Source organism: Zootoca vivipara, chromosome 1, assembly GCF_963506605.1.
Source record: "Zootoca vivipara chromosome 1, rZooViv1.1, whole genome shotgun sequence".
Lineage (NCBI taxonomy): Eukaryota > Metazoa > Chordata > Lepidosauria > Squamata > Lacertidae > Zootoca > Zootoca vivipara.
The window spans coordinates 96,595,293-96,614,277 of record NC_083276.1 but is presented as its reverse complement, the minus strand read 5'-3'; the positions used below and the strand labels follow the sequence as shown (position 1 = coordinate 96,614,277).

At 39.9% G+C, this 18,985-nt stretch overlaps 2 protein-coding genes across 3 annotated transcripts in view; one reads left to right on the top strand and one right to left on the bottom strand.

The window, feature by feature from the left end:
* LCT (lactase) overlaps positions 1 to 2,972 on the top strand; it is a 26,415-nt gene extending 23,443 nt beyond the window's left edge. Inside the window, exons 16-17 of the mRNA XM_035130558.2 lie at positions 206 to 442; positions 1,012 to 2,972. Of these exons, the coding sequence (XP_034986449.2) occupies positions 206 to 442; positions 1,012 to 1,223 (449 nt within the window). The 3' untranslated portion in view covers positions 1,224 to 2,972. The remainder of the gene's footprint in view (positions 1 to 205; positions 443 to 1,011) is intronic.
* On the bottom strand, positions 1,593 to 18,985 carry UBXN4 (UBX domain protein 4). 2 transcript variants are annotated; one of them, XM_060279471.1, is made up of 13 exons: positions 18,775 to 18,985; positions 12,075 to 12,177; positions 11,273 to 11,301; positions 9,640 to 9,758; positions 8,076 to 8,214; positions 7,349 to 7,436; positions 6,246 to 6,300; positions 5,377 to 5,538; positions 4,507 to 4,634; positions 4,023 to 4,125; positions 3,189 to 3,320; positions 2,825 to 3,030; positions 1,593 to 2,163 (listed from the first exon to the last, which is right to left on the bottom strand). In XM_060279471.1, exons 1-13 carry the CDS (start codon positions 18,854 to 18,856, stop codon positions 2,025 to 2,027), a joined length of 1,485 nt encoding a protein of 494 aa, XP_060135454.1. In that variant the 5' UTR covers positions 18,857 to 18,985; the 3' UTR covers positions 1,593 to 2,024. The 2 variants fall into 2 exon arrangements, with proteins under 2 accessions (XP_060135454.1, XP_034986476.2); XM_035130585.2 differs by having other exon boundaries at positions 5,377 to 5,541; positions 18,775 to 18,983.

The following is an 18,985-nucleotide window of genomic DNA, read 5'->3' as shown; positions in this document are numbered from 1 at the left end:
TTTTTGATCATCCAGATTGTGGATACAAAAGGAATTTGGGATTTTTAAAGTACAGCCAATCTCTGTTAGGAATGGATACTTTGTAAAGCACCTAGTGTTAATAAGGGGCCTTTGATTTTTACTCCCTGTTGATCATTAAAGTACAGTATAGAGTAAGCATGTATAGGGCTGCATTTAAAAAAACTTCCCCCTACCACCTTAACAGGAATTGTACTTGATGGTGTTGATTTGCGAGGCTACACTGTATGGAGCCTGATGGATAATTTTGAATGGGCAGTGGGCTTTGCTGAAAGATTTGGGTTGTATTACACCAACTTTACAGACCCAAATCTATCCAGAATTCCAAAGGAGTCTTCAAAATATTATTCATCTATCATCCGGTGTAATGGCTTTCCAGATCCAGCCACTGGGCCTCATTTGTGCCTTGAGTCACAATCTGGAGGTAGGTAAATTACTAACTGAGGAGTTAGGAAAATCCATGAAGTGGTACAGTAAAAAGAACCTAAAAGTTTTTAAAAAATTAACTTTGCTTTTATAGAAAACTTGCATATCATGTTAATGACATCTGATTCTGGAAAGGTGATATATGGTAACAGACGTTGGCTGTGTAAAATAAAAAAAATTCTGGTGTAATTTCCTTAAATGATTTAGTCTAGATTTTTACATAAAAGTTGCCCAAATGGCCTGATGTATCTTGGAAGGCTGGAGAAGCAAGTAAAAAAAGATTTAAATGACATAGCTGCCCACTTTCGGATTTGAAAATAAGGGATCAGCAGCCTCACCTGTACCGGGGACAGTCTACGGTATATCTAACAATCCAGGATAGCAGCGGGAAACAGCGCTGGAATAAGGGAATTTCCAGCAAAAAAAAGGGAAAGTTGACAGCTGTGGCTTGGAATAAGGGAGTTTCCCGCAAAAAAGGGAGGGTTGACAGCTATGTTAAATGAGGGGTGATCAGAAGGTACTTCCTGCTCATAGTGTCATTCATGTGAATTTCACTTACATTTCTAGGTACTACTGTGGCACCAATGAGCAGCACTGCTTGGCCTATCGACAATTCAGCCATGAAGGTGCAGTTTTTGGGACTGGACTTGACTTCGTCTAATGCAGAAGTAGGCCTTTATGTGCTCTTTTCCCTATTCTTAATGTCTGTGCTAGGCCTTGCTCTTTTTTCATATCTATATAGAAAAAGGACTAAAAAAGCCAGCCAGAAAAGGTTTTAAATATTGCGGCTTGCATTTAATTAGTTTATCATGGGATCGTTTTTTCTCCTGCCCATGTTTAGAACAGACAGTTATTTTAATCAGTGCTCTTTTTTTGGTAGAAAAACAGGTGTATTAACAACAAGAAGAGGTGCTGGTACTGCGTACCCTTGAATACTCCCTGAAAAAAGCACTGATTTTAATACCTATTGTTGATGTTAATATTTTTATTGTTTGAATTGTTATGTGCAGTTCACCCTGGTAAAAAGGGGTGGGGACAATTTTAAAATAAATGTACAAGTTGATAACTTATTGCAAAGTGTCAAGGTTTGTATCAGAGAACTTCTAAATAAGGAACGTACAGACGACTCTTTTTTTTTTGAAAACCTTTATTGAATGCTCTGAGATTAAAAACTACCAGTATAGTCTTGTAGTTGCAGAAGCACTAAAGGGGAAAAAATAAGTTATCCAATTTGCAAGGTATTATGCTTCTGCTAGTCAGACTCTCATTTTAATCTGGACTTCTGATTTGTTCCAAGATTTATATAGATTAAAAAGTGCCTTCAGATGACAACAGTGCTAGTAAGTATGAAATTCTGAAAGCTGATGGAAGATGGGGATTTTTTTACATTCTTTGAGCTTTTGGCAGTAGTTACAGTTGCAGTATCCAGCTACACAATTAACACCTTATTCCATGTGCTATGACAGGAATATGGCATAATGCAGGCAGCATACTCATACAAGCCCACTTGTGCAGCAGAAGGATTAAACTAAATCAAAGGGGGAAATCAATGATTACTATGCACAGTTTACTCATAAAAACTACATCTGTTGGGTTGAATTTCCATTCCAAGTATTGTTATCATCTTCTCCATCATCCTGAGTTCTCAGTCTATAGATTTTGCCTTCTTTTTTGAATTCGTCACCCCGCTTTTCCAATACTCGTTTCCTGACTGCTTGTCTAAATAAAGAAGAAATGCAGTTTGAGATTAAATCCCTACAGTGGCAATGTTTTCTAGACATCAGAAGGTACCATTAATTCAGCTCCTGGTTCAATTCTAGCACCCCGCCACCCTTCTAACATATGCCTTGTACAGGAGAAGTAACTGGAGAATTTTATTCAGTTCACATTAATGCACCCTAAAGTGGATTCAGCTGAAGAACAGAGGCAATGTCACCTATGAATGACTACAGTGCACTGACATGTTTGCTGCTGGTTCCAGGCTATCACTTCCTGGCTCATGGTGATCTTAATTTGGCACATTCACAAAATGTAATCTTAAATGCTCCTGGATACATTTCAGAAGCTATCTTTCTGGCAGCAGCTGGCATAGAAATCCAAACTGCTGTTTCAGAAAGAAACCCTACCAAGTGAAGATGGCTAGGGAGGATGCAACACATTCTTATTGCTTACTCCTAAGTATATTTGCATTAGGACACGGTATCCTGTCCATAGAAGCCAGTTTGAACCACTGGCATGTTAGTTACTCATGTAGAGTTTCTCTGTATCCCAGCCTAAACAAGGGAAAACTATGCCTTTCTCCCAAGCCCTTGCATCTACCAGAGGACTCCTGGGAAAAGGGTGTGAAAAACAATAATTTAAGAGCACTTGTCAGTCCTACCTGCTTGATTCTGCAGTGTTTGATTCTGAAGGGTTTGAGTGATCCTGCTGATGAGGTCTTGCAGTAGGCTGGGAAGGAGGAGGATTCGTAAACAGGAAGTTGCTAATAAATCGCCAAACAGCTATCAGTGGATAAAGGATAGTACCCAGGAATCTCCAAAAATCTCCACTGGAAGACTGGACAACTGCTGTTCCTGGCCTTCCTGCCTGTTTGAAGATACAAAACAAACAGGACTGAAAATTGGACTCTAGAAGAAACTCCATAAATACATGAGGTTATTCCAAGAAGTAATATTGAATGGTTGTGAAACAGTTCATGGCACAATTTGAATACCTCAGTAATCTTTTCCATAAAGCACACTTACCGGCAACAATACTACTGAAGCACTTGGGGCAAGTTCCAGGTCCACTAATTTTTTTCCATAATCATCTTTGGTAAATTCCCTCCTGGGGAACATTGTCGCCAATGAGAAATTGCCATATGTGTTGCCAACTGTCTGTAGTAGAACAAATCAGATAAGTACTTTGTATTCCCCTTAAAATTTAGAAATAAACAAAAATGGGAAGGACCTTTAACCATGAAATGCAGAGTTTCATCTCAAAATAAGTTATTTCAAAGGGGGGGAAACAACACTTTTAATTTACACATGGTATCTGTGCCCAACACCTACTATGTTTGTCTTCTGAATACACAAGACCCAAAAATCATGCAAGAGGCATGCCAGTTGGGGCAAGTTTGAGGACACCTGGAAGCATCCTATTTTGTGGCCAGGCCAACACGAGTAGTAACATGTGACTGTAAAACTTTCATCATTTAGTTTAACAAATATTCTCAGAACAGTTTACAATTGTTCAGATATTAGGGTAGTTAACTTGTGTACAAGTTGCATATTGGTGCACACAGAGTACCCATTTCTCAACTGCCCTTAGCACAGTGGGAAACAAACTGAAGACCAGCTCGCTTAGCAGTTGTATTAATACAACTGATCCGCATTGTTTATGGTCAATGTTATGAACTAACAAGATCAATAACTGGCATCTTTAAAACCTTCTCAAGCATTGAGACAAAGGACCAAAGCTGCCACCTGTTCCCCCCCTCCCCAAATGTTCCAGCTTTCTCTCAAAAATCCTGAAGGGATTATGGTAACTATACATACATGCTCTTCTTTAACTTTAAAATAAAACAGATCCTCATTTACCTGTGCAGCAAATTGTCTGGCTTCTTCCAAAGGGGCATCTGAAGGGAAAATATTGGTAAAAGAGGATCCATCTGGAAGGCGAAACTGAATTCTTGCTATAGCACTAGGGAAAATATAAGAATGAATTTTAAGAACAGCTTCCATCACTTAAGTTCCTTTTAAACACTTCACTCATATACCATGGGATATTAGAGAGGCAGAGTTCATCAACTGCACTTACTTTTAAGTTAGATCAAATTATTATTTGAAATCTCTTTAGCAGGAGTAGCACACTAAGAGAATATACAGAATACAGAAGAAACATGTTCTTGGCTGAGGGTTTATCATTTTACAAAGAGAGAGAGGGCAAATAAGGTTAATTGTATGGGCTGAAAAAGGAGTGAGACAAAGCAAAAAATGCATGATGCTACAAAAATGAGGAAGATGGTGTGTACAAGGTGAAGGGAATGGGAAGAGTTGGATGAAGGGATGAAAAAGAATTCACCTTCTTTCCCTCTGTGATGCTTCCTTCCTGGCTTCCAATTCAGCCTGCTTAGCTTGAAGAGCAGCAGCTTTTGCAGCTTCTGCTTCTTCCTTGGACCTTGCAAAACGAGCTGCTCTTTCAGCACGATCCTTCATAAGAGGACAAAGACATTCACTACATGTTACCATGGTCCAATCGGGGCTATTTTAATCAATGCAGTCTCATGGAAAGAAATTACTACCAACCACTTGTATATGGTGAGGGACAAAAATTGTTCTCATTATATTCAATGAACACTTATCCTTCACATGCCATCTTCATGCTAAACCACACTTTACTGTGCCATGAACGAGCCTCAGACTTGTCCTCTCCCTCTTCCCTGTGTGCAACTGGGAATAGGAGTTTGGAAGCCTTGCTTACCCATTGTGTTTGAACTGACAAACGATTGGTGGCTTCGGCAAGACATGCGATTGGCAGCAGGGGCCAGGTGGATAAGCGATTGGCAGCAATCCGCCCCCTCCCACAAAAAGCTGAACAACTCTGAACAATCTCTCCGTTTCCTTAATTTGGGGTCCCAAAGAATAGGGGTCATCTTATACATGGGGGCGTTATACATGGGAAAATATGGTATACTGAAGGTCAATTTGCTAAGAATTTACTTTTTTCCAAGAAGCTCACCTAATAAATATGTATACTGTACTAATAAATGAGTGATGCTCCATATTCAACACACAAAGTATCAGCAAAATGAGTGAGAGTGAAATGCTGAGGGGGGGCAGGAATAGGAAACTGGAGAAAGGGGAAGATGGTGACAGGAATAGAGCGGATGACATCCTGAGCACTCCACTACACAACACTTCGTTGAAGGCCCCCTTGTAATGGATGACTTACCATTTGAATCTGCTGTCTGATGCGCTCCCTAGCAGCTCTGTCTTCAGCTTTTTCTCTGTTCCTTTCTTCCAATATTCGCTTTGTAAGTTCTTCTTCTTGTTTCCTTTTGTACTCCAACATATCTTTCCCACTTTTTCTTCTTTCTACTTCTTTCTTAATTTCCTTCTGAGTGAAAAGAGAATACACCTTTCCTAAGCTTTTAAAGGGATGTGGGAGGCACTGTGGTCTAAACCACAGACCTTAGGGCTTGCTGATTGGAAGGTTGGTGGTTCGAATCCCCGCAACAGGGTGAGCTCACGTTGTTCGGTCCCAGCTCCTGCCCACCTAGCAGTTCAAAAGCACATCAAAGTGCAAGTAGATAAATAGGTACCACTACAGCAGGAAGGTAAACGGTGTTTTCGTGCACTGCTCTGGCTCGTCAGAAGCGGCTTAGTCATGCTGGCCACGTGACCTGGAAGCTGTCTGCGGACAAATGCCGGCTCCCTCGGCCTATAGAGCGAGATGAGCGCACAACCCCAGAGTCGTCCACGACTGGACTTAATGGTCAGGGGTACCTTTAACGTAGCTTTTAAATAAACAGTATCATATAAATACACAACAAATTTAAAATTTTCCTGAAAATTTAATGGAAAATTCCTGGACATTAAAAGAGCAATGAAATTGCTGCTTCAGCCACCTGATCATTTTTATTCCAGCAAGCCTGTCCCTATAATTTAATATTATTATTATTATTTATTATTTTGGGGGGGTTATGTATTATTGATACTCTGTTTATATTATTTTATGTACAGTATTTATTTTATTAAGCAGCTTAGACGTTTTTCAAAATAAAAATAAAATGCAACATTATAAATTCAGTTACACTCTACCTGTTCTTCTTCTTTCTTTTTCTCTTCTCTTCTTTCTTCAAGTTTCTTTGTTACTCTAAATTTAGAAGAATACAAACACAAGGTGAAATCTTATTTCTGTGGGGAAGTGCACATCAAAGTGTTATACATGACTGTGCCAAAAAAACAAAACCACCCAAAACTGAAACGCAGTATGTTATAATACAGCAATTCTGCTTTCCAACCACAGTTCTATTACCATTATTAATTTTATATTTATTAAATATCTATACTGCCCTTTATCCAAAAGCCACAGGGCAGTTTACAATATAAAAACACAAAAATATGTAACATAATAACAAGCAAAAACAGTAACTGAATATTATCATTTATTAACTTTTCAGTTGCATATAGTACTTCCTTGCCTGCACTGCCAAATGCACAGGCCTGGCGAATTAACTTTAGTATGACAGAAAAGGGGTAAGAACTTTGCCATGAAGATGCACAGACTAGAAAACTGTGGGTAAAAAACACCACCACCTTCATTCTGTGCTGTTGCAAAGCTGGAGAAGGGTTGGATGGCAGCAAATAACACAGCATGAGAGCCTGTCATAGACCCAGAAGACATTTGCCAAAGATCAGGTTTCAAAAGGCATTTAAAAAGATCTGGACTGTTTTGATAGGTAATTTAAACTGCATTGTAGCTCTGCACTACAGTTGAGAAGTGCAATTCAAATGACAGATCTGTGTAATTTTGCCCTCTCCTGTGCTTTTCACATTCTCTTGAAATGGCTTCTTCTCACACTATCTGCCTTTTAAGCCTTTGCTTGATGGTTTGACCCTTCAATCAGACTCTAGAAATAATAAGTAATGATAAGTGGTGGCAATCTCCTCTTGAATTGATGCAGTCTGATAGATATGGATGACACAGTTATTACAGGCAGTCTTGTGCTTGCCACACAGTCCCATCTTTTCTCTGTGTGTTTGCATGTTGGAAAAGCGAGTGAGTCTGCATGCATGTGTGTGTCTGGCTCTGACCATGGAAACTGCCAGACAATCCTCAACTTGCTTTCCCACTGCTGCATGCAGCCCTCGGGGCTCAAGGTTGCTTTCTAGAATAACCAGAAAGTCTGCAAAAAACATACCTTTCTACTTTGGCTGTAAGGTCATCTGTAGTCTCCAATTCCCCCCTTCCGTCACTTTCCACATTTGTCTGGTCCAAATTTGCTTCACCTTAAGTAGTTTAGAAATAACATAACAGGTAAGTGAAAAGAAGGAGATGGGAAAGGGGAAAGTACCAACATTTTACCATCGTAAGCAATTGCTATATGAACTCTTACAAAATATTGTTATCATGCCACTATGAATATTAATGATCCAAACTAGCTCACTATTTAGAATCAAGAACACCTTCAGCTGCTTCTGCACAAAGTTGATATTCTGAATACTTTGGATCCAGGTTCTTCACAACAGTTAAGCAATTAACATAGTTTCAGATATCCTTTGCCTAATTAATGTACTGAATTGCTCATTCTCAGCAAGGCCAGTAGTGTACCTGACAGCACTACAACCTCTGCTTCACCTGTCTCTGTACCACTCTTTCCTTGTGTTAGAATGAGCAAGGCATGGCTGGCCCTGTCCTGTTCTTGATGCAGCCCTGAAGAAACAACTGTCGATGACAAAGAGTGTGGCAGGGACAAGCAGCAGTTAGGGAGGGGACTGAAAGAATACTTAAAAGGTAGTAGCATAATGAGGCACACACAAAAATAGTAATCACTTAAAGGAGGACTTTTCCATCCTTTACTTTTGAAAGACCATTTTAACTCCATATGTAAATACTAATCTTGAATGTAGGGAGCCACACATACTTACCAGCTGAGGATACACTTAGCCTTTCAGGCTGTGATTCAGCAAGCTCAGCTGTTTGGGACTGAGAGTCCTCTGTGATGCCATTTAAAGATGAGGAACACGGCACAGAACTTTCAATTGCTTCATTTTTTAACGTGTGCATCTAAGGAAGAAAGAAGTGTAGATATCAGTAATGGCTGTAATTCCAGAACATTTGATTTTTAAGCCATTTTCTAAACCAAAGTGAAAACAACTGCTAGGCTTCAAAGTACAAAACTGATGCTCACGTAGCCTAATCTACAAATAGTAAGCTTAAGAGTGCAATTTGTATGATACTAATACATGGTAATAAGAGAAGAACCATGGCTGTCAAAGGCCCTGTTTGACTGCAGAAAGAAAAAGCAACTTATTTTATGGATGACTTCACTTTCAAGAGTACTGTGTAGCTAAAGATCTTCTGAAATGAGTACAATAACCCTTCTATTGGCATATGGCAGAGGGAGAAGGAAGCAAAATATGTCATATATTACTATTTCTTAATGTGAGAACAAGTCGTTTTGTTTGCAGTTTTTCTCTGTTGTTTTATATCTCCTGAAAATTGGTGTGTAGCACAGCTCTGTCCCCTCTTTTAGCAGTTGCAGAATGAGAAAAAGAGTTCTATAACAAAATTCCAGACCACTTAAGTATAGGTCACCAAGTCAAGGAGCCTTGAATATTACTATCAAATTAGTATATAATATTATCCCACAGGCAGAGGCTGAAGGCAAACTAATATCACAGGGGTTGACAAGGAAAGATACAACATTTAGAAAAAGATGCTTGAATAGCACATGCCCTGGTACACACTTAAGAGGCAGCTAGGATTAAATAAAAAGCTTGGGTTACCACCTGGCCTAATTTTATGGAAAACTTAATCCAGATTACCAGTTTGTCAGTTTGCAGTAAAATAATCATAGAAGTGCCAGTGGGTGTGTGTGAAGGGGACAATATTTCTATGCCATGTCTCAAGACTAATTACAATAGCACCTCGGCTTACGTTACCCTCCGGTAACAAACTTCGGGTTGCGAAAGCAGCAAACCTGTAAGTGTTTCACCGCATGCACAGAAACGCTCTACCATGCTGCATGCATGTACATAAGCGGTCCCTCTGGTTGCGGAAACCTTGGGATCCAACCAGAGCTCCGGAACAGATCCCATCCATAGCCTGATCTTAAAGGGGCAAGCGGGGGGAAACACATGTGACCTGACCTTTCTTGCTGCATTAAAAAAGGGTGAGAAACAAGTACATTTCAGGAGTGATTTTTTTTTAATGGTCAAGCCCATCAAGAAAAAATGTCGTCTAGAAAAAGTCATTATTGCTCTATTAGTACATTTCCAACTTAGTACATAAAACTGGCTTAATTTAGCATAACTACAGTATGATTAAATATTCTTTCAGCAAGCAAGAACATATAGAATTCACACTTCTATCTACAGTATAGGCATACTGACAAAGTGACCTTTCCTGCCTGTAATTCATTAAACAGGAATGAACTTTTAAACATTTATTTCACTATGCTGAAAAACCAGGTCAGTCACTATTTCTTACCTGCTTGACTTTATGAATTCTTGTAACAAGTTCCTCTGCAGAAACGCTGCCAGCAATCACTTCCAACGGGACTCCATTGTCTCCTATAAAGAAACTGGATGGAACACACACTACAGGATCTATGCAGCAATAGTAAAGGACAACATCTCAATTGTAATGAAGGCAAAAGTAAATTGGAAAAGAAACATAAATGCAAATGATTATAAGTTATTGCAAACAGCTAAGCAAAGCATATAGGATGATATTGAACTAGTGCCCCTCAGTGAAATGGGGGAGACAGTTTCCCCTTCTTTCCGAATATAGGTGCCTTCTGAAGCCTAGTATGTAGGGCTAGAGGAGGAGGGGTGTAACTGAAAAGTGCCTGTCTTCCTGATTTGCTGACAGCACCTTTTATCAGTGATGGGATACCAACTGGATGCCACCTATAGCAAACTGATGCTACCAGTACAGAAATATCTGAATTCCCCATGGAAAATTTAAGTGATACCAAGCCCATCACTTTTCTGCTGCCTCACCCCTTCTCCCAGCTCTTAAATAAATGTGTCAAATTATCATGGAGACAGTTCGCACGAAAATCTTTTGAATGAAAACAAAAATTAGAAGGATCACTTCTAACCTCAAGCATACACCTCTTTTGTTTTTAAATGGCATCCTCTGTGAGCCACATCTTGAGATTCAATTAAATCATATGGGCCGTAGTTCATGGTCAAATACTGCTTTGTTTCTACCCTGATTCATTTAGCCCAGCTTAGTTTACCTAACAGCAGCCAGTCAAATCCCTCTGGCAAGCTCATAAGCAGGACCATGAAGAAAACAGCCTTCCCTGTGATTTGTCTCTGTCATTGGTACTCAGGAGTAAATTGCCTCAGTACATCAAGGTTGTAGTAGATGCTATTTTACATGTCTTAGTCTAATCATTTTGGCATCAACTAACATTCCACACACAATAACATGTTTTGGTAGTGAAGCTCAAAAGTCAATAGCATGGTGGACTTTTATTTGTTAAATTTACTGCAAATCAACTTGCTGTAAATAAAAATTGAAGAACTATCTTTAGTTTGGCCACCCTGTTTTTTTGAAATGGTGCTCATGCCAGATACTGTAGTTATTCAATAAACCTTAGCCAAGATGGTTACAAGTAGCACAACCATCCCAATCATGGTGCTGTTTCATGCAACCTGTTTTCTTCATGGAACAGCACCCTCAAAGTCCCAGTTTTTCAGTATACACCATATCACTATATAAACAATTAAGAAAAGCACAGGATGAAAAACCAGAGATAAACCCCCATTGAGGAGAGCCAGAAATGACTATGGTTTTGATGCCTCTCTATTGAGAACAGTAATACTAAATTATTATCTATTATTAATATTCACAATATTAGGAAGTGGAGGTGAGATATACAAGGGGTGTTTCACTTTCACATACTTAGGCTTAGTCACCAGTTACAGTAACCAGGAAACTGACAAAGGCTTCAGAAAAAGGTGGGTTTGAAGATGGTTTAGATGGAGTAAGAAAGGTAGCATCACACAGGTATTCTGGAAGGAAGTTCCAAGCATATGAAGCCGTAAAGGAGAACAGACAGAATCTGAGTTTGAAATGATTCAATTTATTATACTTTGTTCAAGGATACAGATTTGGGAGAACTGCAGGCAGGCTTCACTGTGTAAAAAAAAGTATCAAGTTTAGACAATCACACTAATAATATGAAATGTCATAAAATAATCAGTTAAGATTGTTATTGTATATCTGACTGTTTAAAAGCCTTGTAGGATCACAACAAATTAATTTTTATTTCCCTGAAACACTACACTGAAATTAACATATAAAACAGTATGCAGATTATACAATGGCTCAGTTCATATGTAATGTTATGCTAAACCATGGCTTAGCAGAAATTATGGGTTCCAGGAAAGGAGATCATGGCTGCTTTGTTCCTTCTCCAGTCCTGTGAGTTAATCCAGGCATAGGCAAACTTGGCCCTCCAGAAGTTTTGAGACTAAAATTCCCATCATCCCTGACCACTGGTCCCGTTAGCTAGGGATGATGGGAGTTTTAGTCCCAAAACATCTGGAGGGCCGAGTTTGCCTATGCCTGAGTTAAGCCATGGTTTGTCTTAGGTGTCATCTGAACATGGGTTCATGGTTTGTCTCCTCCAGACTTTAAAGTCCTCCTGAAAGTATTATGGCTTTTAATTTTCAGAGTGAAAAGTATCAGTTGGATCTTATTTTAATGGAGAATGGAGTAGCATAAATATAACGAGAATAAATTAAACTAATCAGTAAAATATATACTTTCTTAATGTCAAGTTGGATATTCCACACACATACCAAGTGAATTCCCTTCCAAAATAACTACATATTGATTATACAAAGGTCTCTTTAAAAGTAAATTACTACTAACAACGAAAACAACAGTAAAAGAAGTTGCCAAACCTTTCGGTATCTATTTTAATAGCTACAAAGCCATCTGTTGCTGCTTCAGTCACTTTCTCATTCTCCCAGCTGGCAGCCATCTCTATGGACTGTTCATCATCCCCTGTGAAAAACAAGAAGTCTTCTTCACAGATGCAAATATAGATTAATTACAGATTACAACATACTAGAAATACAATGTTTATAACTTTAGGGCAAGGATGATCATACAACTACAGAGTTGGGATAGACCCAAAGATAGTATAACCCACTTACCAGGTGCCAACAGCTCAACTTCAAAAAAAAGACTCTAGACTCAAAAGTGTCACAAACAACAGGTGCAAGATATGCACAACCAGCAGCTCCAGATGACCCAAACAAGAAAGGCAAGTGACATATAATTATGTAAAGGGGGTGCAACATCAACATGCAGTGCTCCACAAAACAAGGGTCTCTCACAGTTTGGTGTTCATTTAAAACATTTTCAGATCACGTGATCAAAGGGATTGTGCTAGAAATATGACTGATAATTACATCCGTATGTGCAATAGATCAACTTGTATTTGTTATTTTATTAATTTACATATGAAAAAATTATAACTATTCTGTTTGCAACTGCTAACTCATGTTCCAGCAAATAAATATTTCACCACTCTAAAAGGCCAATAGCTAGTATTTATTTTATAATCTGTCAATCCTATGATTTTTAAAGGACAACAAAGTGGGCAAACAATGCACCAGGTTCTAGAAAACTGTAACATTTTAGAAGCAATTTAATGGATAATTTCTGCCTTTGAAACAGGTATTCATATAGCAATATAAAAGCATACATATTCATGTGCAATTACTGTAAAAGCAAAGTAACAATTTTTAATAGAACAAAGCTATAACAACCCATATAGAAAGCCTGCTGACAATTTGCAATGTTCCCCCAATGAAATTAGGCATGGAGTGTTCATTTATATTTTCATCTATGATAATTCACAATTTCAGCAACTGAAAGAGGGCAGAATTTGAAAGAGAATAATTATTGCCAGTTCAAAGGAGCAAGGGAACTATTAGCAGCTCTTCATAAGTGAAGTAATCAAATATAAGTTAAGTGGTGTGGAAGAGTCTTCTATACCTTCATTCACCCACTATCTTAAATCTAAATCCATTTGTAACTGATGTAATGTTTCTCTCTGAGATCCTAATGCGTCAGCCAAACTATATCCTAAAAGTTCAAGCTACCAATGTTATACACAGCAGTCCCTCCTACTTCCAGCAATATGATCTATGCATGAGATTACTCCTGTACTTCACACACACACACACACACACACACACACACACACACACACTTTCAGCCAGGGCTTTCCCTGGCCCATAAGATTAGACCCTATTTTTGTTTGTTTGAATTCCATGAATTTGTGTTTTTATATATTTTACACAAACATGGAGTGGATTCCCTAAGGTGGTTGGATGGCATTTTGTACGCTTCCTTTCAGCAACTCCTGCAGCTCAACTGGTGCCAAATGTATTGTTCTGCTTTCCTTTAGATCACATCAGCAAGGCCAAGAGGGGAGTCTTGTCTGGGCAGCCCAGGTCCCCCATACACACTCCCAGGTTGCGCCCTGGTTCTAACACAGCGGTTTGACTTCACCCCTGGAGACGCACTCCATTGTCTCTTGAGACAGAGGGATGCCAACAACTTTACAGTAATGTGAAGTGTTTGAAGCAGCACCTGCATCTGGCCGAAACATGACTTAATTCTTGCTCTCCCCTTCTATTTATAACTTAAGATACTATCAGTTTAAAAACAACAATTTTTTAGGGAAACCTTCTATTCACTTCAAGGCCCTTCTTACTTTATTTCATGGTGGGGGATCTTTCCTGCACTGTTTAGCCATTAACATATATGAGAAGTGGGGGATATGCAGGAAGAGCCCAAGCTTCCCAGTTTCCAGGAGGATTGATGAGTAGGTGCAGTGTGGACCCTTCCCATGGTATCTGCTGCTTTTCACATCTGTAGTTGAAGAAGCAGGGTTTAAACTTTGAAAACTTAAATTATGTAAAATTCAATAAAAATTATTTTTTAAAAAATAAAATAAACTTTGAAAACTTATGACAGAAAGTGTGTCTGAATCCCTTATTCATACTTTTGATAGGAACACACTTCTCATTATGTTTCCCCAATATGCTCTCCAAACTCAAGGACCAGAGTTTTCAGGAAAGAGTGCAAAGCTGAATACAAATACATGTAACAGAACAGAAGGGGAAAGATCATAGGTATGTGATCTGATTTAATACTGTTGCTTTCCATTTGACTTCTGAGTAGCATACTGTATCTCATCACTATTTAATACCTACAGAGCTTTACAACAGAAAAGTCCACCATATTTTCTGTGCATATACCGATACTTAGTAAAGTACAGTGGTCTGAGAAAGGGAGGTTACATTTTTTCAAATGATATTGTCAATAGATTAACTTGTATAATTAAACTATGCTTAAGAACAACTCTTGCAGTATTGACAAGAGGCAGGCACACATAGAAAATTGCTGAGCTGAGCCAATTGATAGCACAGCTATAATCTGTGTACTCCAGAATCACTTCCCTAGAGAGAACATGGAAAGAAAAATAAAGAGCTCAAGTGTGCTGATTTCCCACAGGGATATTCATCATGCAATGTAAAATGCAGAGGACATGCAAGAAACATACCATGCACAAGCTGAGTACTGTTGATTTACAAAATGCTATATAACTGACTTTGCAAAACTGACAAATTTCAATGCTTTTAAGCAATCATTCCATTGTGCCACAATCAATTATAACAGTTCTGCACTCTTCTAGCTGTTATGAGTTTTCACCAGTTTGATGATACTGTTTTTGCTTAAGACTGCGGGGCCTGACTATTCTAGTAATTTTCACTTCAAAGATGGCTGCAAAATTTCAATATTTTAGCCCAGGGATGAGGGAAACGGCAACCACAAAAAAATATTGCTGGACTACAACATCCCTGACCATTGGCTATGCTGGGTGGGCTGATTGTTTTAGCCCAGGGATGTCCAACCAGTAGATTGCACCTACCGGTAGATCCCAGACTGATCCTGGTAGATCATAGGATCCTTATCGTGTCCAAAAAGGTACGAGGAAAAAGCTAAAAAAACCTCTATGCAATCCTCCCACAAAAAGCTCAACAACTCTGGGCACTTCCCTCCTAAAAAAAGCTCAACAACTTTGGACAATCCACCCACCCCAAGAACGCTCCTCCTCCAATGACTTTTTTTTTTAATACTGGGAGTAGATCACAGTCTCTTGGGAGTTGGAAGTGCCTGTTTCAGCCTATCCAGTGTTGTGTTAAAATTTGGAAATACTTTAGATCATTAAATTGACATAGATGACTTCAATTCTTTTGAGTTATTTACTATATTTATATCCCACCCTCTCTCTAAGCAGCTTTTTGGTGTATCCAAAAAAGCCAACTGTAGGCAGCAAGTCAAACGGTAACCATTTCCAGTTATGGACAATTTTCCAGAACTGTAGAGAAGAGAAGACTCCCTGGAAAAGACCCTGATGTTGGGAAAGATTGAGGGCACTAGGAGAAGGGGACGACAGAGGACGAGATGGTTGGACAGTGTTCTCAAAGCTACAAACATGAGTTTGACCAAACTGTGGGAGGCAGTGGAAGACAGGAGTGCCTGGGCGTGCTATGGGTCCATGGGGTCATGAAGAGTCAGACACGACTAAACGACTAAACAACAACAACAACCAACCACAATATAGATACCATTACTATCACTATTCAGAACAAAACTGGATGCCACACATTTCCAAATTCCTGAAAACCCAGTTACTAGAAACGTATTGGTAATAATTTTGCTGCATAATGTCCAGGAGCTGTCAACAATTGTTCCACAGATGCAGAAAAATATTTCATTCTCTCCTGTTGCCTTGTCAATTAAGATACATCAAATACACTAAAACAGTGAGATTTCAAAATATGTGTGCATATCCTGAAGCTCCACCATTCTATGAAATGCAGGCCATCTCTGTATCAATTTTTAGTGAAACATAAACAACGTGACTTCCACCACCTATCTCGAAGGGTGTGCCCAGAATACTTTCTAATCCTGTGTCACAAGTGGAATGATTGCATACTATAGTGCAAATGAGGAAAGGATATAGGGTTGAATCCAACTATATAGCTGCAAGCATGGAACAACTTTCGCAAGCACAATGGAACTCTGCGTCCCTTTTCTGCCCTAGGGTTTCTCCAATCCTCTAGATCAGATTTTAAGATGATATGAAGGGTGTGGAAATCATTCTGTGCATGCAGTAGTGTAGTTGGATACAACTCTTAGTGCTCTTACAATTAAATAATAATAATGCAGACAGCAGATTCTAGTGCATTCTATTTTAACATCTGTATACTAAACAGTTTAACAATCTATTATTTTGGATTCTAGAATAACAATGGCATGTGCAGGCAGATATTTTGCACACTATAATAGAAGAATATTAATTTTTTATCAGAAGTGTCAAATATACAAAAATCCTGGCATGGACAAATGTAACAAGTGAACACCTAACAGCCTATCTTAGCTAACTTAGCTTCCTGTATGCTTGTTAGTAGATCTGAGGATACAGTACTGTACTCTGTAAACTACCAATAAGCTCTCTAGTTTTACTTAACTAGAAGAAGTCTCCCAAATGATTGACACACGGGACAGAATATTCTAAATTGAAGCACTTCCTTGTCCCTTTTATTTCAGTGGGGAATCTAAAAGTTCATGCACACTGACATTAAATCTGCAAGGCCTTAATAGTTCTCTGTAGTCTAGTTACTGTAAGCTCATGTGGGAATATTAAGAAAATAGAACTGCATCCAGAATTCATAGCAAACAGGTCAAAGGCAGAACAAATTAGGCACATTCTGATGCATTTGCATGACCAGATGCCAGATTTTTCCAGTTATGGTAAAAGTACTTTCAGAACTTACGACTACACATATATTTAGGAGGGATGGGAGGAAAGAGAGGTAACAAGAGAAATTAGATACATAAAAAGTATTTGTGCAATTCCAAAAAAGGTGACAGGCAGCAGGAACGTAAGTGGAAGTTTGCATAGCACAGGCAAAAGGCTACTCTTTATAATTTGTCCTGAGTCTTAAGAAAAAAGTAGTAGTATGGAAATGGCAATGACAGTATCAAAGGTATTACAGGTCATTTTTGAGAAAATGTGAGGTAATTGTGGGAATGATTATTGCCCTTTACTATCTTCCTGAAGACAGGTCCCCAGCTGAAGAATCATGACAAATATTTACATTGTGGGGAAGAAGTCATACCAGATTCTACAGAAAACCAGTTTAATGAAAGTATAGTGTGACAATAATCTCCAGCGTTTGATGCATGCATTGGCTTTTAAAGGTTAATGTTATGTGACTTTCCCACAGGAACTTCTAGTTGTGTGCTACAGCACCAAACCAAAATGTGATGACCTGAACCTAACATATTCAAACATGGATGAACTTTAAACCAACAAGTCCTCCCAGAAACTATATGCAGGATACATGGCACTAGTGTATGTCATAAAGCACAAATTGTGAAATTGTGGCCCTCCAGATGCTGTCAGGCCACAACTCCCACCACACCAACTTCCAACAACATAGGAAGTGCTACAGATACCGCTTCCAGGATGTAAAAACACATGATGCAGCCAGCTTGCCGAAGCTAAGCATGTTTCGATTCAGTCAGTCCTTTCATACATGTACGCTGCCTTGGGTTCCATGAAGGAAGGAATGCACATTAAAAATTCCTTCTTATCCTACGCAATGAAGGCATTTTATTTCCTGCTCAGCATGACACAGCTAGCACTGCTCCGATACAGGTCACAAGACAGGAGAGAGCACCAAATCAGTGCCAAGCTCCAGAACACACATATGGCTGCTATGGATACACTGGAATAAGAACAAGCAAGAAGCATTAGGCTGGGCTTACAAGATAAAGGAAGGGGGAGAGAGAGAGAGAGAGAAAAGGAAGCACAAGACCTTACTGAAGGAAGCATATAGGCATGGCTTTTTTACAAGCACTGAGCTAGGGAGGCCTGTTCTGTAACAGGCATTGGAAGGAAGGGAGCCAACTGTTATTACAGGACACGGGGATGTTTCCACTAAATCGCCAATTCCCTTCCTCGCACCACGACACCCGTAAGAGACCACAGAAGAGACCACGGGGGTAATCTAGTCCAACCCCCCGCAATGCAGGAATATTTTGGCCCAACGTGGGGCTCGAAACCATGACCCTGTGATTAGGAGTCTTCACGCTCTATCGACAGAGCTATTTGCACACGAGTGCCCTCACGTACGTGTGCTACGTTTAGATATTTCCAGAGAAACGCGGGCGCTCCTCATAACAACAACAATTTATTTATACCCTGCCCATCTGGCTGGGTTTCCCCTCTTCTCCGCCGCCACCCCCATCCTTAAAGAAGGCACCTCCCCCCTTTTTTTCTTTCGTTAAAGGGGAAAACCGGCTGAACGGGCAAAAGCCCCTCTACTCTTCCCAAATTTGCTGGGCAGTCGCGAGGACAGGGCGTCGGACCCAAAGGCCCCGCGGGAGGAGCTCGCCTGAGGCTGGGCGGGGAGGGAAAGAAGCCTAAGAAGAGAGGCACGGAGGCAGCCGAAACCCTCCCCCTCCCGCCGCCCATCCTCACGTTAGGGAAACACAGGGGTGGGCCCGTACCTCTCACAAACACCACGAAGACGGCGCTGCGCTGTTTGGCGGCGGCAATGGCGGCCGGGATGGTGCCAGGGAACCACAGCATAATGGCGGCAGCGGCGGACCGTCGGGCCTGGGCTTATTATGCACAAGCGCTCGGCCCCGCTGCCTGCCCCTCCGCGGCCTCCCCAGCGGTCCGTTTGCCTCGACGCGGAGCGCGCATGCGCGTCACAAA